Source organism: Rissa tridactyla, chromosome 5 (genome assembly GCF_028500815.1).
Source record: "Rissa tridactyla isolate bRisTri1 chromosome 5, bRisTri1.patW.cur.20221130, whole genome shotgun sequence".
Lineage (NCBI taxonomy): Eukaryota > Metazoa > Chordata > Aves > Charadriiformes > Laridae > Rissa > Rissa tridactyla.
The window spans coordinates 49,779,248-49,797,624 of record NC_071470.1 but is presented as its reverse complement, the minus strand read 5'-3'; the positions used below and the strand labels follow the sequence as shown (position 1 = coordinate 49,797,624).

The window sequence follows — 18,377 nt, the reverse complement described above, 5'->3', positions numbered from 1 at the left end:
ACTTAGGGTGTTGGTATTAAACTCAAATGCAGCCCCTAAGAAGAGATCTGTCCATGTTGCCAAACATATAAAAGATGTGGAATAATCAAGAACTTCTTGAAGTGTAGATTTATGCGTCTCCTGCATATGTTAGTTAAGGCCTTCAACAGATTTGTCTGGCAATGTCTATGCGTGATGCAAGCATTGTCTTGTATGTCTCATCCCAGTCAGTCATTGACCACCAAACAGCACAGGACCAAAGGGTCTTGGAAAACAACATATGGGCTAGATTATCCGGAGAAGGTAATCTGAAGGGGAGAACAAAGCTGATAGAAAGCATGATGAAGCATGTGGCAGCTGACTCTGTGTCCCCTTTTCTGCAAGACGGCTGCCTTATTCTAGTGGGCTTGGCAAGACAGGAGTGAGCTAAAACAAAGCGTCTGCCTGTGGCAGTGGGCTGTGTTGAAGAGGCATTGTGCTTCTCAAGTGGAAGCTGGCAGTGAGGTGGAGAAGTGTCTGCTCTCCTTGCACCCCACAGGTAGCCCCCAAGCGTCTCTTGAAACTTCTGGCTTGGTCTGAATGTACTAAGAACATTCCATACACGGGCTTTCAGTGGGTAGAAATAGCACTTCAGGGAGAGCTGTCAGATGTCAGCTGAAAAGGCAAGGGCTTCTGTCTCTGGAAGAACTTAAAGCAAGGCCTGAAGAGGTGGGGAGCAAGGGAAATGTTACTGTGTCTTAACAGCACATCACCCCCACCACCTCCCTGAGTGGCCATGGAGTAAATACTAATTAGAATCCAGTCTTTATTACCTTGACTGTCCACCGGGAGCATCTGTTGTGCTCTGAGTGAGAAAGAAGTGAGCATTGAGAAAGCAGCAGGGTCACCTGCTGAATAGAAAGGATTGTTGTAAATGACTGACGTGCCTGGGTGATGTGCCTCCTTAGGCAGCAGCTGGTGACTGCAGGAGAAAGCGCTATCCTGCAGCCATGCAGTTTCTGGAGGGTGATGTGGAGAGAGGAGATACTGGAGGAGAATCTGTGTTCTCCAGGCATCTTCTCTGGTCAAACCTGGCTGAAACACTGAGTCTGTGGCACTGCTGGAGCCCTGACCAGGCTGCCTGAACAGCCCTGACTGTCAGGCCCTACAACTCTTCCCCTTTGTGTGCGTGGGAGAGGGCGGCAGCAGCTGCGGGGAAAGCAAAAAGCCACCCGTGGATCGGCTCGGTATTCACTGATACGGGGAAGGCTCAGCCCGACGCTGAGCCCCAGCAGATGGGGCGGGATCCGCGCGTTCAGGGCTGTGGGGGGAACCGCCTCTGCGCGCCGGGCTGCAGGGGGAGCTCCCCGTCTGCGCCCGGGTGTCCCTGCGCGCCGCCGGGCGCCCAGCGGAGCGGGGCTACCATGGGTTCCCGCCTGCGGCCCGCCGCGCTCTGCGGGGCGGCGCTGGCCCTGGCGGGCGGCGCGGCCCTGGCGGCCTGGGCCTGGGCCCGCCTGCGGAGTCGGGTCGCGCCCCCCGCCGCCCTCCATGCCGCCGCCGCCGCCGATCAGGTACCGGGGCCGGGTGTGGGCAGCGGGCGAGGCCGCTGGGTCGGGGAGCGCCGAGGGGGGCCGCCCGGGACCGCCTCGGAGGCAACTGGCCCGGCAGCGCGGCGGGGCCCGGGTCCGGGCGGGGAGGCCGAGGCCGCGCTCTCCTCCTTCCTCGCTAGCTGCGTGTGGCCGCGCTGGGGCCGGCGGGTGTCCCTGGCTGCCCTCCGCCTCGCCGGCGCTGTGGGCCTGTCCTTGTGCGGCAGGAGCCCGGCAGGCACCTCCTCCCTCTCCACCGTGAAGCGGCTTTTGCTGTCTCCTCCAGACCCCTCGTTTCGCCTCCTTGTTTCCCCTAGCCCCGCTAAGCCTTGCGGCTGCCCCGGCTGAGCCGGCTGCCCCTCGCTTTGCAGGGTAAAGGACGCAGCAAGCAGATACTGGTGCTGGGCCTGGATGGGGCCGGGAAGACCAGCATTCTCCATGCCCTGGCAACGAACCATGTCAAGCGCAGCATGGCTCCTACCGAGGGCTTCAATGCCATCTGTGTCAACACCGAAGAGTCCCAGATGGAGTTCCTGGAGAGTGAGTGAACCTGGTTTAATACAGCACATAAAATAAGTTCCTGTCCTGTGTCCTAGGGATCAGGCCCATATGATAAAACCTCCACATTCCCTCATGCCTGCTCTGGTAACATGAAGTTGTGATTATTTTCTCCTTGAGGATTCTGCTATCCCACCCCACTTCTTGAAGGAGATGATATACAGGTGTTAGAGGAGGTCTGTGTTAGTCCAGGCCTGTCCTCCAGGGAGATCTCCACCCACAGAGAGGAGGGTAACAATTCTGATTGTGTGAAACCACCCAAAGCAGAGATGTCCCTGGTAAGCCCTGTGTTGTGGTCCATAGCCATTGTGTGTTGTATGGCTTCTTCTTGGTGCTCATGCCTGGTGAAAGGCAAGAGCAGAAAAGAAATAAGAAGGTGAAAGAAGAGGGAGGAAGAAGGAGGAAATACACCTTTTGTGCAAAAGCCTCATAAGTGGTATTTTCTAGTCTTTAGTGGCTTTTGAATGCCTGTAGGTTTTCACTAAACTTTCTGTGTTGCCCTTAGCATTGATCTTTGGGTGTTGTCCATGCCTGCAGAGAGCATCTCCTGTGATGCTTTTGGGGTGTCATAGCTGTTCTAGGTGCAGCTAGCTGATGGGGAAGGTGGAGACCCTGGAGTCAGGGCAGTCCCTGGCACAGAGAGGCTGACATCCTGGCCTCGTCGCTGCCTGCCTTCCGTGAAGGCAGAAGCTGCCCTTTGCTTCCTGCTGTTTCTACCGGTGCTTGACTGGCTTAGTTGGCAGCCAGTCTAAGGACACCTCTGTACCTTTCTCAGCAGGCCTGAAGGAGTTGTGCTGTTCCCAGGTAAGTCTTTGGGATGTGAGGATGAGGCCGTTAAAGCAGAGTTTCATTCCCAGTCCTACTACCATAGGAGTCTCTGTGGTGTCTTAGGGAAGTCATCTCTCCAGAGATGCTTGTGATCTGTGCCCCTCTGCTAGTAGGCGTGAGACACCCGTGTCTCCTACCGGGATGTGCTTTCCCTAGCTAAGCCCAGAGAAACCCACAGTATCTCTGCTGCTGCCCGGGGACAGCCTGGGCCCAGCGCTGCGCACACCACGGCAGAACCTGTTGTTTCTGAGTCGTCCTTCCCTCTCTGGTCCAGGTTGGTAGTGCCTGAGGTGTGATGGCTGCGATCTGACCCATGGGAAATGAAATGTCTCAGGCCAGTTTCAGCCAGGTAAATCCATGCATGGCTCTCTAATCTGGTTACTTATCCAGTCTGTACCATCGCCTAGCCCAGGGGTTAGCAGCCTATGCTGTGATCACATGGCACAAGATGATCAGCAGACAGCAGGGTTTTTATTTTGCTGGCTGAGACAGATAGGAAAGTTTTGCTTTATGCCATGATATGGAGAAGTGGGTGGTATCTTGCCTTTGCAAGGGATAGGAGCTCCTGGCTTCTGCTGAGTTCCTACTGGTTTGGGAAAGAAAAATGTCCTCTGTGAGGTTGCACACCCCTGGGTTACGCTATGCATGAATGCACTTACCAAAGGGAACGGTGGGGAGCCCCCACAACGTCACAGTACAGAATCAGAGGCATCTGTCCCAAGCGTGATGTGTCAGTCACAGTGGCAGAGTTGCAGTTCTGCCTGCAGGTATGCTGGGGCTCTTGAAGAAGAGTCAGGCCTGCCCTAGTGGGAAATGTTGCTTCCCTTTCTATGTTCTGGAAACTACTGAATCATTTTGACTTAAGCGAAAGTAAAATTGCTTTGAAACAGAGCAAAGTCACTGAGGGCAGTAAAAGATGGCTCACTAGCAAGTCAGTTTTGAAAAGAGCTCCTGTGTAAGGCAGGAGGCAATTATAGGGAGCCCCCAAATGTATTGCTTTGAAAACTTGCTGCATTTGGGGGACTTGCCCATGCCTTTTGAGCACTTCAGTACTCTTGAGCGAGTGGTTCTACAGTGTGCCTAGGAGCAGACCTGGAGAACTGAAAACACATCTGAAATAATTAATATACCGTTGCTATTCCTGTCAAACTCCGCAAACTACCAAACTCTTTGTGTCCCTGGATGGGAACAACAATCTCAGGCAACTTGCTGCATATCGTTTCACCACAGAATTGTTATAATACCTGGTTTTGAGGGCGGGCGTCTTTCCTCTGTATCCGAAATGTCAGGTAGAAGTGTATCCTGTGCAAAGATTTTGCCCATTACCTAAGGACTGCCTGAAAAGTCTGCTGGGACTTGGTTTTTCTCTCTTCCTAAGCACCTCTGTTTTTTGACAGTGTGAAAGCTGTGGGAGTTTTGAACTAGTCCCTAGTGTCATACAAATCTGATGAGAGCCTTCCCTACCTCAGAGCTAAATTTCTTAAAGAAAGAAGAGCTTAAAGAGCTTAAAATGGACTTTTTCTTTTTTTTTTTTTTTCCCTCCAGAGCATACATATATGTCTGCATGGCACACGATGAGGGAAAATAAAGCTGTTTCCAGTCTCATATACAGTAGTCCAGATACTTTGAGGTTTTGCTAATGCAAATACCTTGGGTTTTCAGCCCAGGGCCTGCTGTCAGCACCTCTGGGGGCAGTGCTGCTTGGATTACTTGGTGAATCCTGTGCTGCTGTCTTTTCTTCCAGTCGGGGGCAGTGAATCTCTGCGTTCATACTGGAAGATGTACCTGCCCAAAGTCCTGTTGCTAATCTATGTCGTGGACTCCGCCGATCATGCCCGACTGCCTGTGGCGAAGCAGCTGCTTCATCAACTGATCCAGAACAACTCCACCCTGCCGGTGGTGGTTCTGGCCAACAAGCAGGTAAGAGTTCCCTGCTGCTAGCTGAGCTTGGGCTGGCAGCAGCTCTGAAAACAGCAACAAAGCCTTTCGAAGGAGGCTTCATGCCTTTGAAGAGGCCACGCTGGAAGCTGGGGATCTTTTTGGGACATCTGCTGGCCACAAAAGAAAATAATCTGAGGTTGAGTTTTGGATCTGCAAGGTGCAGGTCCTGGGCTCACAGATGGTGCAGTCAGAGCTGTGGGTGGAAATAATGGTGAGAATGCTGTAGAGTTTGCAAGGTTTGAGAGCTGTGAGGGAAACCACAGTTAGACCTGAAGTTAGGTTTCTGTTCTGAATGCTTGTCTAGAAGTACCATTTTAACTAGCAGCAACCGCAAAGTGAAGCACCGTTTTTTCCTTCAGATTGTCTGGTTGGTTGCTCCTAAGTCTGCTGCTGAAGAATGAGAAAAGAGAAGCTTTCTTTACAAGGCAGTGCTTTCTCCTAAGATCTTTGTGGAAGTGTCAATGACTGGTGCTGTACCTGGAATAGAACTGTGCCTGTGGTACAGTTAGAGAACAGAACACCCAGGGGTTTTAAGCCCAGATTTTCTTTTATGAGGGCTGTACGCTCGGTTTGCTCTACGTTGTTACCCCCTAGATTTCAAGTAATTAAGGCATGTTAGTAGTAGTTCTGTGTGTTACTTTTGAATGGAAGTGCCGGCTTTGGCTTAATCAAACACAAATGCTGCTACTGATTCTCTAGGTCCCGGAGTCAGAAACACCAGTGGCTGAGGAGGTACCCAGGGAATGACTGTTGTATTTTTGCCCTGTTCTTGTAACTCTCTGCTGGGCTCCTGGGGTCTTGGGCCAGCAAGACTTTTGTCTGCCTCGTACAGGTAGTCTTACATTATTATCGGAAACACTGGAATTACTAGAAACAGAGATATACCCTTATTTTTCTGGGAAGAAATTAGGTTAAGGATAAACATTTTTTTTTTTTTTTTTAATCCCCAAAGCATTTTAGGGCATGGGAACTTGATCTCATAGAAGGTACAGAAGAATGGTGCCCCCAGAGCCTTTGAGACCCTTCCCCCTGGACAAAGGCAGTGGCTCCAGGCGGAAATAGTACCGCCGGCTCTTGCAATGCAGGAATGGTGCAATCACCTCTTGCAACTAACAGGCTCGTTTTGTTTTTGTGTATCAGGACCTCGAAGGTGCATATTGCATCACCGATATCCACGATGCTCTGGCACTGTCTGATCTTGGGGATGAGAGGAAGATGTTCTTGATTGGTACCCACGTGGCAGAGGACGGCTCCGAGATCTCCTCCAGCATGAAGGATGCCAAGGAGCTGATAGCGCAGCTGGTTCTGGAAGCACAGTGACAGCTCTTTTCCTACAACATGATATTTGGAGCTGAGGGGGATGAGGTGTTAGCATATGGTCAGTTTGCCATGTGGTGATTGAAATGTACAGATATCTTTTCCTTGTGGGTGTGGATTTCCTCTATGATCTCTAGTTGGTAAGAAAATCTAATTTATAGCGGTTTGAAAATACATTTGAAAAGTAGTCTATTTTTTAGCGTATTTGTAGGAGAAAATTAGTCTCTCAGACAGCAGAGTTAAGGGGATGTATAGCTTAGATGGGTTGAGATGGCTTCTTGCTAGGTGGGAATCAAGCATTGGTTTCAGTGGAACAAGGTTGTATCCAGTGAATTTAACCTGGCTTGATGTCTCAGGTTCAATTTTAAATTGAAATATATTTACTTCACAGGGTTTACAGAACCTTGGTAACAGTGTTTTTCTGTTAAAAATGAGACCTCGCCTCTTGACAGCATCAGAAATTTAAAGTGCTACGACTAGTATTTTTGACAGTGATAATTTTTATTGCGCTGTATTGGAGTCGGCTTTTAAGGAAGTGGCAAATTAGTAATCTCTGGAAGTTGGATTGGTTACTGCTTCTTTTGTGGGTAAGAACAAGAAAATGAAAGCACTAAGACATGAAGTGTTTCTTTGCCTACAGGGGAAAAGCAAAGCAGTGTAATTTAAGGTAGTGACCGGAAGCGTTTAAGTTAAATTGGCACCAGAAGTGGGAGACTCCTGCATCGCGCTGAGCGGCTTATTTTGGTTTAGTCCAGGTTGTCGTGGAGCAAGCACTCTTACACCGGTTCTCTTCTGAAAGCGGTTCCTGCCAGCCAGCAGGTGAGGAGGACGAGCTGCTGACGCCTGTCACCCTCCCGGTGTCCTCCTGATCACACTGTTCTGTAAAGGAGCTGTTTTGCAACCGCATTTACTGTACTGAGGTTTTTTTTAGTTGTGTCCTTTGGAACAGGTGCATAAAGCAGACAATTTTACCCTAACCAGCGGGTCTGGGCTTCATTTACCCGAACAAAGAGCGCTTGCAGCCGACCCTCCGGGCCTCTCTTGGTCTTCTCACCCCTCTGCGGGGACCGGGTGCCCGGCCGCCCCCCTCCCCTGCCCGCCGGGGCTCAGCCTTCCCCCGCACCCGGCCGGGTTCCCGCTCCCCGGCAGCAGCGGAGGCCGCGGGAGCGGTGGGTTCCCTCAGCGGCGGGGCCGGGCCGGGCCGGGCCGCTGTTGCCGTGGTGACGGGCGCCCGCGCCATGGCGGCGGCCGGCCGGCGCGGCGGTGGGTAGGGAGGAGGGGGCGGCGGGGCCGGCGGCTCTTGGCGGGGGCGGCCCCACCCGCTCCGGCAGCGGCTCCGGGGTCTCGGCCGGCGGGAGGGCTCCCGGGCACGGCCGGCAGTTGGCAGCAGAGCTGAGGGCGCCCGGCGGGCAGAGCCATGCCAGCCCGTCAGGGGGCCGTTGCCGCCATGGGGGCTCCCCGAAATGGCGCCTGGTTCCCCACAGCGCCTGTGTCGCCACCTCTCTGGTTTCCCTGTTTCCTCCTTCCCCCACTTTTAAAGCATGGCGGCTCGTTTTGCACTGCTGCAGGGTCCCAGTTTAATACAGCCACGGCTCCCCTGGGGCTCTCAAAGTGTCCGCTTGAGGTTATCAAAGGCGATAATAAGGGGTAGTCACTCTGAGCCGGGTGAGAGCCCGCAGGTCAGCAGTGACTGCTGGTGCTCGTCCCAGCAGGAGGATGATGGTGGGGGACATGGTGCTGGGGAGCCTGACGGCACCCCTGGGTGAGGAGCAGCCCCCGGAGAGGAGCGTTTCACCGGCGAGTGCATCCCAGTGTGACTGCACCAGGGAGGGACCCGGGAAAAACAATACCAATAACTGCCATGGAATTGCATCCTAAAGAGATGCTTAAGCTTCATCTGCCCCATGACTGTTTCACGCCAAAGAGCGGGCAGCCCAGGCTGCAGGTGCTACCGAGCTTTTCACTTCACCTCTTCTTGTCTTTGCAGCTTCTTGTTACTTGTCTGCACGCTCACGCAACAGGTAAGAAACCCTCCAGCCCCGGCCTCCTGGCTGGGGGTCCGGACTGTGCCCCATGTCTTTGGGGAGGGCTTGGTCGGGGATTTACGCTGAGCAGTGAGTCAATATATCGGATGACACTGTGATAAACACACAGAGGAAATGATGCCTGGTTTTGCCCTTCCCTCTGCTTCTCATGACAAACAGCGTCTGACTGTCCTGCCCCTTCAAAACGGAAGCTGTGACCCTTTGCTTTACATGGAGTTGGTCTCAAAGGCAGTTGATCCCCCTTAAGCAATGAGTCTGTGTGAGCTCAGGCAGGGAAGGGGAGGTGTTTCTGTGTCTGGCTGCAGTCAGGCATCATTTTTCCTGCTGGGAAGCAGGACCAAATGGCAAAGGCTTCCCCCAGGGCTGTCCCCTTGTCAGTGAGTGAGGTGGCTTAACTCCTTCAAGTTGCAGAGCTGCTGCAGATGCATCCTGCGTGGGGATGCCTGTCTGTCCGTAGCTTTTGCCATGGTAAAAGAGTAAAAAGTCATCTTCTTTTGTAATTGGAAAAAAACCAAAACGATTGTCAAGTGAATTGTGAGACCTAATTTGGAATCCTCCCTTGGCTGGGTCATGAAGCAAGCTTTGCACAGCTGTGTCCAAACCAGTGGCGTGGGGCACTAGGGCCACATGCACTTTGTGCTCGTTTTGGCTGTGGCTGTGTGGTGGATCTTTGCCAGCAGTGGAGGAAAAGTAATGAGCCTGCCTGCAGTGAGAAGGTGCCAACTCTGCGATGTAGCTAGGCTGGAGGAGGGAGACACCTCTGCATGGAAATCCTTCACCCCCTTGCACCTTTGCAAGGAAAAGCCTCTGTGGAGCTGCTTGGGAATGAACAGCTGAAACTGGTTTTTGGCTCCTGAAGTGATGGCTGCCTTCCTGAGCGTGTCCTGTCTTGAACTGGTGGCAGGGGGCCAAAGTCCTGCAGGCAGTTAGTTCCCTCTGTGGGATCTCAGTGGGAGCCATGTTTGCAGTGTTGTGACCAGCGGTTAGGAGATAAATCAGCAGGCGTCTCGCAGGGAGTGTGCGGCGAGGATGCTCTAAGAGCAGCCTGCCATTGCAAGGGTGCTGAGCTCTCTGGCAAGCTTTTGCTGGGGCTCGGCGTCTCACTGGAGCTATTGGCCCCGTCAGAGAAACCACTGGTGTGTCCCGCGGGCACAGGCTGTTTTCTGTCAGCAAACATCTCTCTCTGTTGGTGTCCCTGCTCCACTCTAGGGCAATGCTGCCTTATTGCTGGGTGATACTAAGCAGGGAAGCAATGCCCCAGGCTTTCACCTTCTCTGCTTTTTCCATGGTGGGGCACTTCACAGCTGCCTGCATCATGTGGTTGTTCCCTAGCTGGCTGGGGGCAGGCACCTGCAGCCCTAGCGAGTACGTATGTGCTTGGTCTGTGACACCAGCGACTTCTGCAATGCACTTGTGGCACTGGTGGTGTCTTGTCCTTCTCTTTGTCCCAGGCTCACAAAGCACAAGTGTTTCGCAGCCACTGGGATTTCAGGCCTGGAACACCTGAGCCAGCAGGAGCAGACAACGATGTCTGACCTTCCTGAAAGGTTTTGGTCTGATGAATATTGACTAAAAACATTTTCAGTGCTGCTCCTAGGACACAGACCATATATGTTCTTGTGTCTTTGTAGCATCTAAGACCTCTGTGCTAAACGGACTGAAATAAAATGGTAATTAAAAAAAAATTGTCTTCTCCTGTGCTCCTAAAGCTATGTGGGAACAGTGCTGTCTCCATGGTGCCTTTTAGTAAACCACAAGAGTGTTGACAACAGGTGTTTCTGTTGTCTGGGCTCCTGTAGGCTGGGGTTGCATGGCATGTTATTAGCCAGAAAAGTACCTCCCCCTCTCCCTGCTATGTCCCAAAGGGACCCTGCAGTGAGGGCAGAATTGCAAATTCACGTCTCTGCAATCCAAGAGATAGCACAAAAATGCACGGGCTGGTGAGTTCACCAGATTAAATCAATGGTAAATTACTGGGAGAGAGGAATCCCTTAAATGCAGCCTCACAAGGTATGCCTTGCAAAGGCATGGGGGTTCAAGAGCGTGTTATGGCTTTGCGTACAGCAGTAGCTTCTTTATGCTTTGTTCCTTTAACTGAATGTTTAATAGCACGTTTGTCCTTTCCGCAATTTTGGCAGGATACAAGAACTTGCAGAACCCAAGAAAGCAGCTTGTGCAAATGATCTCAGGTAAGGAGGTGCCCATACAGACCTTGCCTGAGGGCTGGAGACTGATGGGGCCTCAGCAGGTGCAGACCCTTTGCCTTTGTCTTGCTACCACTTTCCTTTCAAGTGCAGAAGTGGTTCCAAAAAATCAGATTGAGATGTTCAGTGTTTGATGGGCTCTCTTCAATTTGCTCTTTCTTGTTTTCAGTCCAAAAACTGGGCTTGAGCCGAGTCTTGCCTTTGCTGCCCCATCTGACCTGCCCCACTGAGATGCTGGAGGGTAGGATGGTGCTGTGGTGCAAGGGGACCGGACCTCGTTGGGGCCACAGGCTGCTGTACCCTGGAGGACACAGTCAAGCTTTAGGAACAGTTGCTGTCTGCATTATGGGGTCAATCTATAGCATGACAAGCCAGGGCAACAGTCTCTTGATAACGCCTCTTCTCCACTGTCTGGATGGGTGTCATTGTGCTTGAAAAAGGCTCCACAAACCTGCTGATCCCTGTCCTGGCTGCTCTGGTACCCTCTTCCACCATGGCCTCTCTCTCAATGGGGGATGAGCAACTCCAAATTTGCCCTGGGCACGGGAGAGTAACCACTAACGTGCTGCAAAACCTCACCCACTTTCCATGGCACACCCTGACCGTAACATTATTATTATTTTTACTGTCATACCTGTGGTATAGTTAGGTGGTAATGGTGAGGCAAGAAAAATGCAATCATGAAACTCCCCCAGGGGTTTCAGAGATATAATGAAACGACCCTTTCTGCACATCCACTGGGAATTGTAAAACCAGACTCATCACTTGAAGGCTCTTTTCTTTTTGAGTTGCAACAACCACAAAGACAGTGTTAGGAAATTCAGTGCCAGAGAAGTTGAGTGCTCAGGGGATGGTAGTGTCACTTTACAGCTGTGGAGAGCCATAGGGACTGTGTGTGTGTCCCATCCTAGGCAGGGGTGGATAGCCCCAGCAAGCACTTGTGCATGTTTCTAAAATTTCACACCCTTGCTGTTCTTGCTAGGCTTGTGTGGGGAAACCAAGAGACGATCTGGACCCTCTCACGCGGTGCTTTGACAGCTCAACCATCCCCAAGAATAGTGGCACTGGCCAAGCCCAAGAAGGATTTTAGCAAGCACCAGTGCAGGTCAGTGGTGTGGTGGCACATCCTGGGAAAGGAGCCAGCTCAGATGGTGCTCTCCAGTCAGGGGGATGTGCTGGCTCCCAGGGGAAGGGGAGATGCCGTCTCCTCTCCTGCCACCACTGCCCCACAGGGAGCTCCATGCCACTGAGACCCACCAAGCTACCAGTGCTTGGAACAGGGGCCATCTGTAAGCAGGGAAGAAAGTGCTATAGTGACCCTGAGTACTTGACTGCCAAAATGAGGAGGACCTGAGGGGTGGTAAGTTCTGGTGCCCTTTTATTTCCTCATACCCGTCTCCTGGCTGTGAGAAGGGTGTCTGCAACACGTGGTGGTTGCTAGTTTGATTAGAGCTCTGGGTTTGGATCAACTGCCGAAGGAGCGAGCCTTGATCTCAGCCTCCAAGGACATGGGAGCATGTTTCTCTGCAGAAACAAACAAAAAAAAAACCCCAAACCAAAACAACAGCTCTGCTTCAGCCTGGAAGCAGAGACAATCATGTGCATGCATGCATACCTTGATGGAAACATGTATATGTGATACCTGTGTATACAGAGGGACTGTCTGTCTCTAGAGTGTTCCCTGTCTGTATTGGGACCCAGCCAGGCCCCTAGACACAATTAGTGATCCCCTGCATCCTCTTGGAGCCTGGTCTAAATCTTGAAGATAAAGGTTAGGAAGTGCTATGAACAGAGAAATCTTGCAGCATCCTAATGGCTGGAGGAAATCCAGGTCTCTTGCCTTGAGTTAAACCCCCGCTGTCACCACATGGTGAACAACCAGTCAAAGCGGTCTGTGTTTGTGAATAGGCGTGAAAAATGATGTAGAAAATGTAAACTTCAGTGGGGCAGGGTGATGCTGCATTACTTGAAGTAACTAATCTGTAGCTCTGTTGGAGAGGATTAAGCTCTTTTGGACACAGGATAGTGGTTGCTAGTCTATAAGAAGTACTAGCAATGAGAATGGAAACTATATTGTACTCCTGGCATTCCTCTACCTGGAGGGATGTCAAGACACGTGTGTCTATAGTTTTCTCTCCTCTGCCACTGTCATCAGTTCAGGGTCTCTCATCCTCCTGAGAGCTTCTGCCTCTGACTAACGGTCTCCGTCTGACAGCCCTTCCTGCCTTCCTGCTCACCTCTTCCCTGGTGATGACAGACATCTGCCAGCAGCTGTGGCTGATGGAAAGCTGGATGAGCATGCACTAGGCAAGCCTGGGGAGATCCCAAGATGAAAGGAGCTGCTAGAGCACGAGCCATTGCAACAAAGAGGTTTCTAAATTGGCAGCTTGCAGAGCTGAACAACAGAGATGCCGGGTTTGTGTTGTAGAGCGGCTTCCCGAAATGTCCCAAGGAAAGGCCTAGACTTTGAAAGCAATGCACTGAGGGTGCTTAAAAGAAGACTCTTAAATGCAAACAGTGCTAACCTTTAAAGTCAGGAAATCTCAAGTGTAAATGCCCATTTGTTCATGGCTCTTCCATGCGCACTGGCGACAACTTTTGTACATGGAGCAGGCATGGACGTTTAACCAGACTTAGGATACCATCTGCCAGGATCACACTGTTAGTTGGCTTTTACTAACTCTCTGTGCTGTTCCTCATCATTCCTCTTATTGTACAGCTCTGGATGGGAAACAATGATCTGGGAGCGTCCCCTGCTAGTGGATTTTGGCTTCCCTTCTGATCGGCTGCTGAAGTTGTCTGAACCTAAAAAATGCCAGGCTCCTTACCTGCAGCAAAGGTGAGAAGACAGAAAGTCTGTAGGGTGCTACAGGTAGGCCACTGTGTCTTGTAGCATCAGTGCCGCTTCAAAGTAATAAATATAGGAACAGTGGATGGGTACCACAGAGGGCAAAATGCAGAGCAAGGACTATGCTGGGATTAGACCTCTGGAATCTCTCTCATGAGTTGGGTGGGTTCTACGCTGGAAATGTCCACAAGAAAAAGCTGCCTTCTACTGCAGCAAACATGAGGCTTAAACATCGCAGCTGCAGCTTGGTTTAACCAGTGTGGGGGAATATCTGTGAGTGGCACTGCCATGACCCTCTGCTTCCAGACCTCGCCAGTCCCCTGAGTGGCCCGTGTCACCAGCTGCACTGAGCTATAAGGCCTCCCCGCGGATCCTGGAGCTTGCCCGGCCAAAGGTGCTGCACCCAGAGTTCCTGATGGATAGAGAGGTGAGGAGACGGTTGAGTGAGATTTGGAGGGGACAGCGATGCTGCAAACTGTCCTGAGTTTTTACACCCTGTACCCTGCTGTGGGGTGTGCCCGGTGTGTGCTGTGGAGGCGAGAATCTGTCTGGTTCTGCTGGAGTTTGTGATACTGAGAGAAGGTGCCTTTTTGGAGTGAGATGCTGTCCTTGAAAATCTCCCTGCTGTGAGACAGAAAACAGCCAAGCTGGAGCAGCCTGGAATAGCAGGAGAGACAAGGGAGGAATCTGGGTTGTATCCCCTGATAAAGCAGCCTGGGAACGTGGAGAACCCTGATGGGAATGGCCTGTTTAGCTCCTAGGGAGTACAGTCATGTTTGCAGTTGGGCAGCTGTGCTCCTATCTGTGTATATAGGGGGGATGAGCGTGTGAACACTATATATATTTTAACAGTGTTTTACCAGAAACCTAATTTAGAGATGTATTTCTGAACTTGCTCCTTTTAGGCGAGTCATTGCTTCAGCAGGGGTGAAAGGGCTTGGGGCAATCTCAGATTACACTCATTTCCGTGGCAAAGGCTAAATTTTCTGGCTGCAGCCTCTGAGATGGGATATAAGGGAGGCTGTGCTGGAGCAGGCCTTGGCATCAGTAACCCTGTGAAAAATGGGGAAAGAAGTCCCATGCTGGAGAAGTAATCACTTTTGCTGTAGGAATGCGGTTAACTGCACCAGCACTTTTACCCTGAAATCTAAGCGTCTCTCCTTAGCAAGGAATTTATTGGATTCAGCCAGGAAGATGAATAAGAAAAACATATTTCTACTCTGGGAGAAAGTTCTCTGCACTTTTACCTGGCTACACAGGCTCTCATTACAGGCATTGCTCTCCTGGCTAGGAGTGGGCGACAAGTAATATTGGTTAAGACGTACAAATCCCAATAGCGCCAGAATTATGTTGTAGTTAGGTGAAAGAAAAATAATGGATGCTGGGAAAGTAAGAACACTCCTTCTTGTAACCATGTCTGTAGAGGAAGTGTGCTGGGTGCTCATTCATTTGGAGAGGGAGTGTGTCCCTGTGGGCTGCTGTGGACGAACTCTGTGTATGCACATCCGTCCTCTATTCTGAATCCATGTAGGTGCCAACACAGGTTACAACTGTTGCGGTCTTGGCCAGAGCATCCTCACGGTTACAGTGTCTTGCAGAGCCCCGGGTCAGGAAGGTGACCTGCTGCTATGAGCATGGCTTTCCTGAATCTGTCATCCGTCGGGTAAGGCAGCATTGCCTGGGACCACGTATGGCAGGGGTGCCGGGCAGAGGGGAGGGCACTGGGTGCCCAGTCACTGGTGGCTCTCTTCATGGCAGCCCTGGATATGCTGCTGTCTGTCAGACTGACATAGCTGCTTCCTGGGATGGAGAGCAGGACTTGTCCTCCATCCAGAGCATGAACTGGCCCCCAGCAGACGTCCCCAGAGAAGGGCAGGCCTGTGCCTAGCAGTTGTGGGGATGGGGAGAGATGGACAAGTGCCTAATTGGGATCTCCAGTGCTGGGGATGAGTTGGACAAACGCCCATGAATAAGAAGAGGCTGGAGGGCAGGTTATGGGACTGGTGGAGCAGTGATTTTTCCTTCCTCAGCTTGTCTAGTGCCAGACACAGCTGTGGACAGGATCATGTACCATCTGTGTGTAGTGAGTGACTGTGAATCTGGGTACACTTAGTTGCAGGCTGGTCACCCTTGAATGCCGGGAGCACCTGTAAGGACCTTCCTCCCCATTCTTCTACAGGTTTCCAAGTTTGCTCAGGAGGCAATTGCGAGCCCTCGGACCCTGGAGCTGGCTAGGGCAAAAAGATTGCATCCTGACTATGTGCCCCTGCAGGATGCTGAGTGGCCAGTGACAAAGGCTGCAAAGCACGCAGTGGCCACACCAAGGCTTGTGGAACTGGCCCAGCCTTGCAAAAGGTAGGTGCTTCCTCCCTGCCATGGGTAAATGATCAGCTGTCAGCCCATTTTGTGTGGGCCATGGCACCTTGTTGATCTGGATTTGGCCAGTGTGACTAAGCTGCTGCTCTTCTACTTCCAAGACGCCTGGATTTTATACGGATGGATGTGCTAATGCTACATGGATTGTGATTTAAAAGGCATTTTTGAGGTGGAAGGAGAATCAAAGAGAAGAAATAGGAACTTTCTAATTCCAGTAGGAATTACTGATTGTAACTCCTTAATTATTAATTACAATTATAAAAAGCACCCAGCTGACCCATGGCACAGTGTAGCACATCCATGTTGCCCAGCATGATGCAGCTGGCCTCAGCCCAGGCTGCAGGAAATGGTGGATAGGATGTTTCACAGAGGGTGAGGGAATGCCTGGCTGTAGTGGCTGTGACAGCTTCAGTGAGAGATGGGGCACCCCCTCTCACTAGAGTCCTGGTGACAGCAGCAGAGGCGTGACTGCTTTTGTCCTCCCTTGATGGGGAAGGGCAGGGCTCAAGTGGAGGTGTGTCAGCTGGCAGGCAGCTTTGAGAGCTGGCCCTGCTCCATCCGGAATTGACTGGCTCTGTCCTTGCTCCCCTAGGCCTTCTATGGGCTCAGTTCAATTCAACCCAGACGCTTTCACAGTGGAGGAGGCTGCTAAGAAGGCAACTTGTTCTGCTCGGATCCAAGAACTGGCTCGTCCGATTAAGCGCTGAGCTTCCTCAGAAACACAGCCCACTGCTTGTGCCAGCTGCCCCCATTGCCCCTGGAACATCACCCTCTTTGGGCTGTGCTGTGGCTGGAAAACCTGCTTGAACACGGCGCAAAGGCAGCACCTAGCAGGAACACTTTCTTATGAGTAGCCAATTTTACTGGCTCGTCTGGGGAGTTAAATAAAGTGATCATTCCTTAAGAACAAAAGAGTCACCAAGGGAAAAGAGCAGAACTTGACTTACTGTGGGAAGCCACTCTCCCTAGGATGGGTTATGTCTGGAGTTTATTGTTCTTATTTTTTTGCTGTAACAGTTGAGTAATGACACAACAGCTGGGGGAAGCCAGCACAGGAACTGTTCTTTCACATAAAGAAGTGTGGCAAACCAAAACCGACGGCACAGAGTAGGTTGATGCAACACAACTCCTGCCCTTGGGTTTCAAAATTTTTGCTAAAGTTCAGAGATACCTTCTTAGTGATGCTCAAAGTTTTGTGCTTGTGACAGAAATAGAAACACAAAAGGCTGCAAAATTCCAGATCCAGGGATGGATTTGATAAGGTGCAAAGCTTTAGTACAGACCTTGGAAATGCTGGGGTGGCATGTGTGTTGAGTTGGCTTGGATTTGGGGCCTGTTTTCTCAAGGGCCTGGAGAACCCGCAGATATCGCCTTTTGCTTTACATGCGTCTTTGAAACAAGTTACACAGGTGCGTTAAATCTGTGCGGTTCAGATATTCAGTTGTGTGACCCTGGGCAGAATAATGGAGCTCTGCACTGGGATTTTTGGAGCCTAACTCAAAAAAGCAGAGTTCTCCTCAGTGTAAGGGAGAAGGCACATTGCAAAGATTAAGAACAAAACAGATGTTGGTGCCAGACTCTGCAGAATAAAACTTGAGCTCCAGTCGTATCTGAGGGTGTATCAGTTTGGCAGATGGATTGCAGGGGAACAACACAGCCTGTGTGGGACATGGCAAAGACTGCTTTTATCTGTTTCCTACGAGTTTGGTGTGCTTTGCACTGGCAACCTAACCACTGGTGATAGGCTGGAGATACTGAGGCAAGAGAGATGCTCCCCAGCAAGGGACAAAAGCCATAGATGAAAGTACCATTAAAAGAGAAGAACAACAAAAAATAAGGATTCTTTCAAGCACGTGGCAGTTTCAGTGCCTTTGCATCTTAATCTTCCCTATGTTAAGCTGATTCTCCTTCCAAAGCAATAGAGGCGGGTGACCACAAACCGGAAGAGGATTAATCAGAAGATCCACTAATTGATTCAATAATCCACTAAGCAGAGGATTTTTGAACTGTCTTGAACAAGGTAAGGTCACTGGGTAATGGTGCTGGATATTTTTTAGCCCATGCATTGTCCTGTACCAGGATGGATGAGAGTTTTGGCTTTGTGCGAGAGCCCCAGTGCAGCTGCATCCCTCAAGCTTGAGAATGGCTAGAAGGACACTGAGGTCTGTCCTCCCCCACCCTGGGGGCTGGCACCAGCCTCTGCCACCTCAGGGCTTCGGCTGTTTGTGGAGCTGTGTGGGCTGCCAGGGATGGACCCATGGGTGCCCTAGAAGAGGAGGTTGCCCGTGTCTGTGGGCTATCCCTGTGGCAAGAGGAAGAACCCGCGGTGCCCACTGAGGCTGCCCTGAAGATGTGTTGCCTTCTCAGAGGAGTCTGCCTCCTGCTACCAGGGCAGGGAGCACAAGCAGGGACATAACACAGCTCTTCTCATGAAGAAACTTTGTTTTTTTATTAATGCATTGGAAGAAAAAAAAAAAAAAAAGACCAGTTCTTTCCCTTTGGTGACCTTTAACAGAAACGTGAGAAATGCACGCAAAGGGGGCTTGGCTTGGTCTGATTATGGTGTAGACAGTCGGTTTGCCAATATCCCGAGCTGACTTGGGCTTCTTGAGCTAACCAAGATCTCTTGAACAACACATCTGGTTTTCCAGGTGTCCCCCCTCTCTGGATGATCTGTATATTAAAGCCACCACACATACTTTGCCTCTGGGGATCA

General features: G+C 51.2%; 2 protein-coding genes across 6 annotated transcripts; both read left to right on the top strand.

Annotated features, from left to right (window-relative positions):
* The first annotated feature begins 7 nt into the window (after window positions 1-7).
* On the top strand, window positions 8-7,165 carry ARL9 (ADP ribosylation factor like GTPase 9). Of its 2 annotated transcripts, none has more exons than XM_054204061.1 (4): window positions 8-1,529; window positions 1,916-2,084; window positions 4,675-4,850; window positions 6,012-7,165. In XM_054204061.1, the coding sequence occupies exons 1-4, from the start codon at window positions 1,254-1,256 to the stop codon at window positions 6,189-6,191; spliced, it is 801 nt and encodes a 266-aa protein (XP_054060036.1). In that variant the 5' UTR covers window positions 8-1,253; the 3' UTR covers window positions 6,192-7,165. The 2 variants fall into 2 exon arrangements, with proteins under 2 accessions (XP_054060036.1, XP_054060038.1); XM_054204063.1 differs by lacking the exon at window positions 8-1,529 and adding an exon at window positions 3,205-3,279 and having other exon boundaries at window positions 2,040-2,084.
* Window positions 6,167-18,374, top strand: THEGL (theg spermatid protein like). Of its 4 annotated transcripts, XM_054204057.1 has the most exons (9): window positions 6,167-6,249; window positions 6,939-7,007; window positions 8,176-8,209; window positions 10,372-10,422; window positions 13,157-13,276; window positions 13,592-13,712; window positions 14,817-14,948; window positions 15,465-15,640; window positions 16,254-18,374. In XM_054204057.1, exons 1-9 carry the CDS (start codon window positions 6,210-6,212, stop codon window positions 16,366-16,368), a joined length of 858 nt encoding a protein of 285 aa, XP_054060032.1. In that variant the 5' UTR covers window positions 6,167-6,209; the 3' UTR covers window positions 16,369-18,374. The 4 variants fall into 4 exon arrangements, with proteins under 4 accessions (XP_054060032.1, XP_054060035.1, XP_054060034.1 ...); XM_054204060.1 differs by lacking the exon at window positions 14,817-14,948; XM_054204058.1 differs by lacking the exon at window positions 6,167-6,249 and having other exon boundaries at window positions 6,919-7,007; window positions 8,176-9,903; window positions 10,372-11,542.
* Window positions 18,375-18,377: the final 3 nt, after the last annotated feature.

What these genes read in the sequence shown, in the direction of transcription:
- ARL9 (XM_054204061.1), top strand. Translation starts at nt 1,254, where the DNA reads ATGGGGCGGGATCCGCGCGTTCAGGGCTGTGGGGGGAACCGCCTCTGC. An exon ending in CCGCCGCCGCCGCCGATCAG is followed by an intron (nt 1,530 to 1,915) that starts GTACCGGGGCCG and finishes CTCGCTTTGCAG; the next exon opens with GGTAAAGGACGCAGCAAGCA. An exon ending in TGGTTCTGGCCAACAAGCAG is followed by an intron (nt 4,851 to 6,011) that starts GTAAGAGTTCCC and finishes TTTGTGTATCAG; the next exon opens with GACCTCGAAGGTGCATATTG.
- THEGL (XM_054204057.1), top strand. Translation starts at nt 6,210, where the DNA reads ATGATATTTGGAGCTGAGGGGGATGAGGTGTTAGCATATG. An exon ending in CGGTTCCTGCCAGCCAGCAG is followed by an intron (nt 7,008 to 8,175) that starts GTGAGGAGGACG and finishes TTGTCTTTGCAG; the next exon opens with CTTCTTGTTACTTGTCTGCA. An exon ending in CTGAATCTGTCATCCGTCGG is followed by an intron (nt 14,949 to 15,464) that starts GTAAGGCAGCAT and finishes ATTCTTCTACAG; the next exon opens with GTTTCCAAGTTTGCTCAGGA.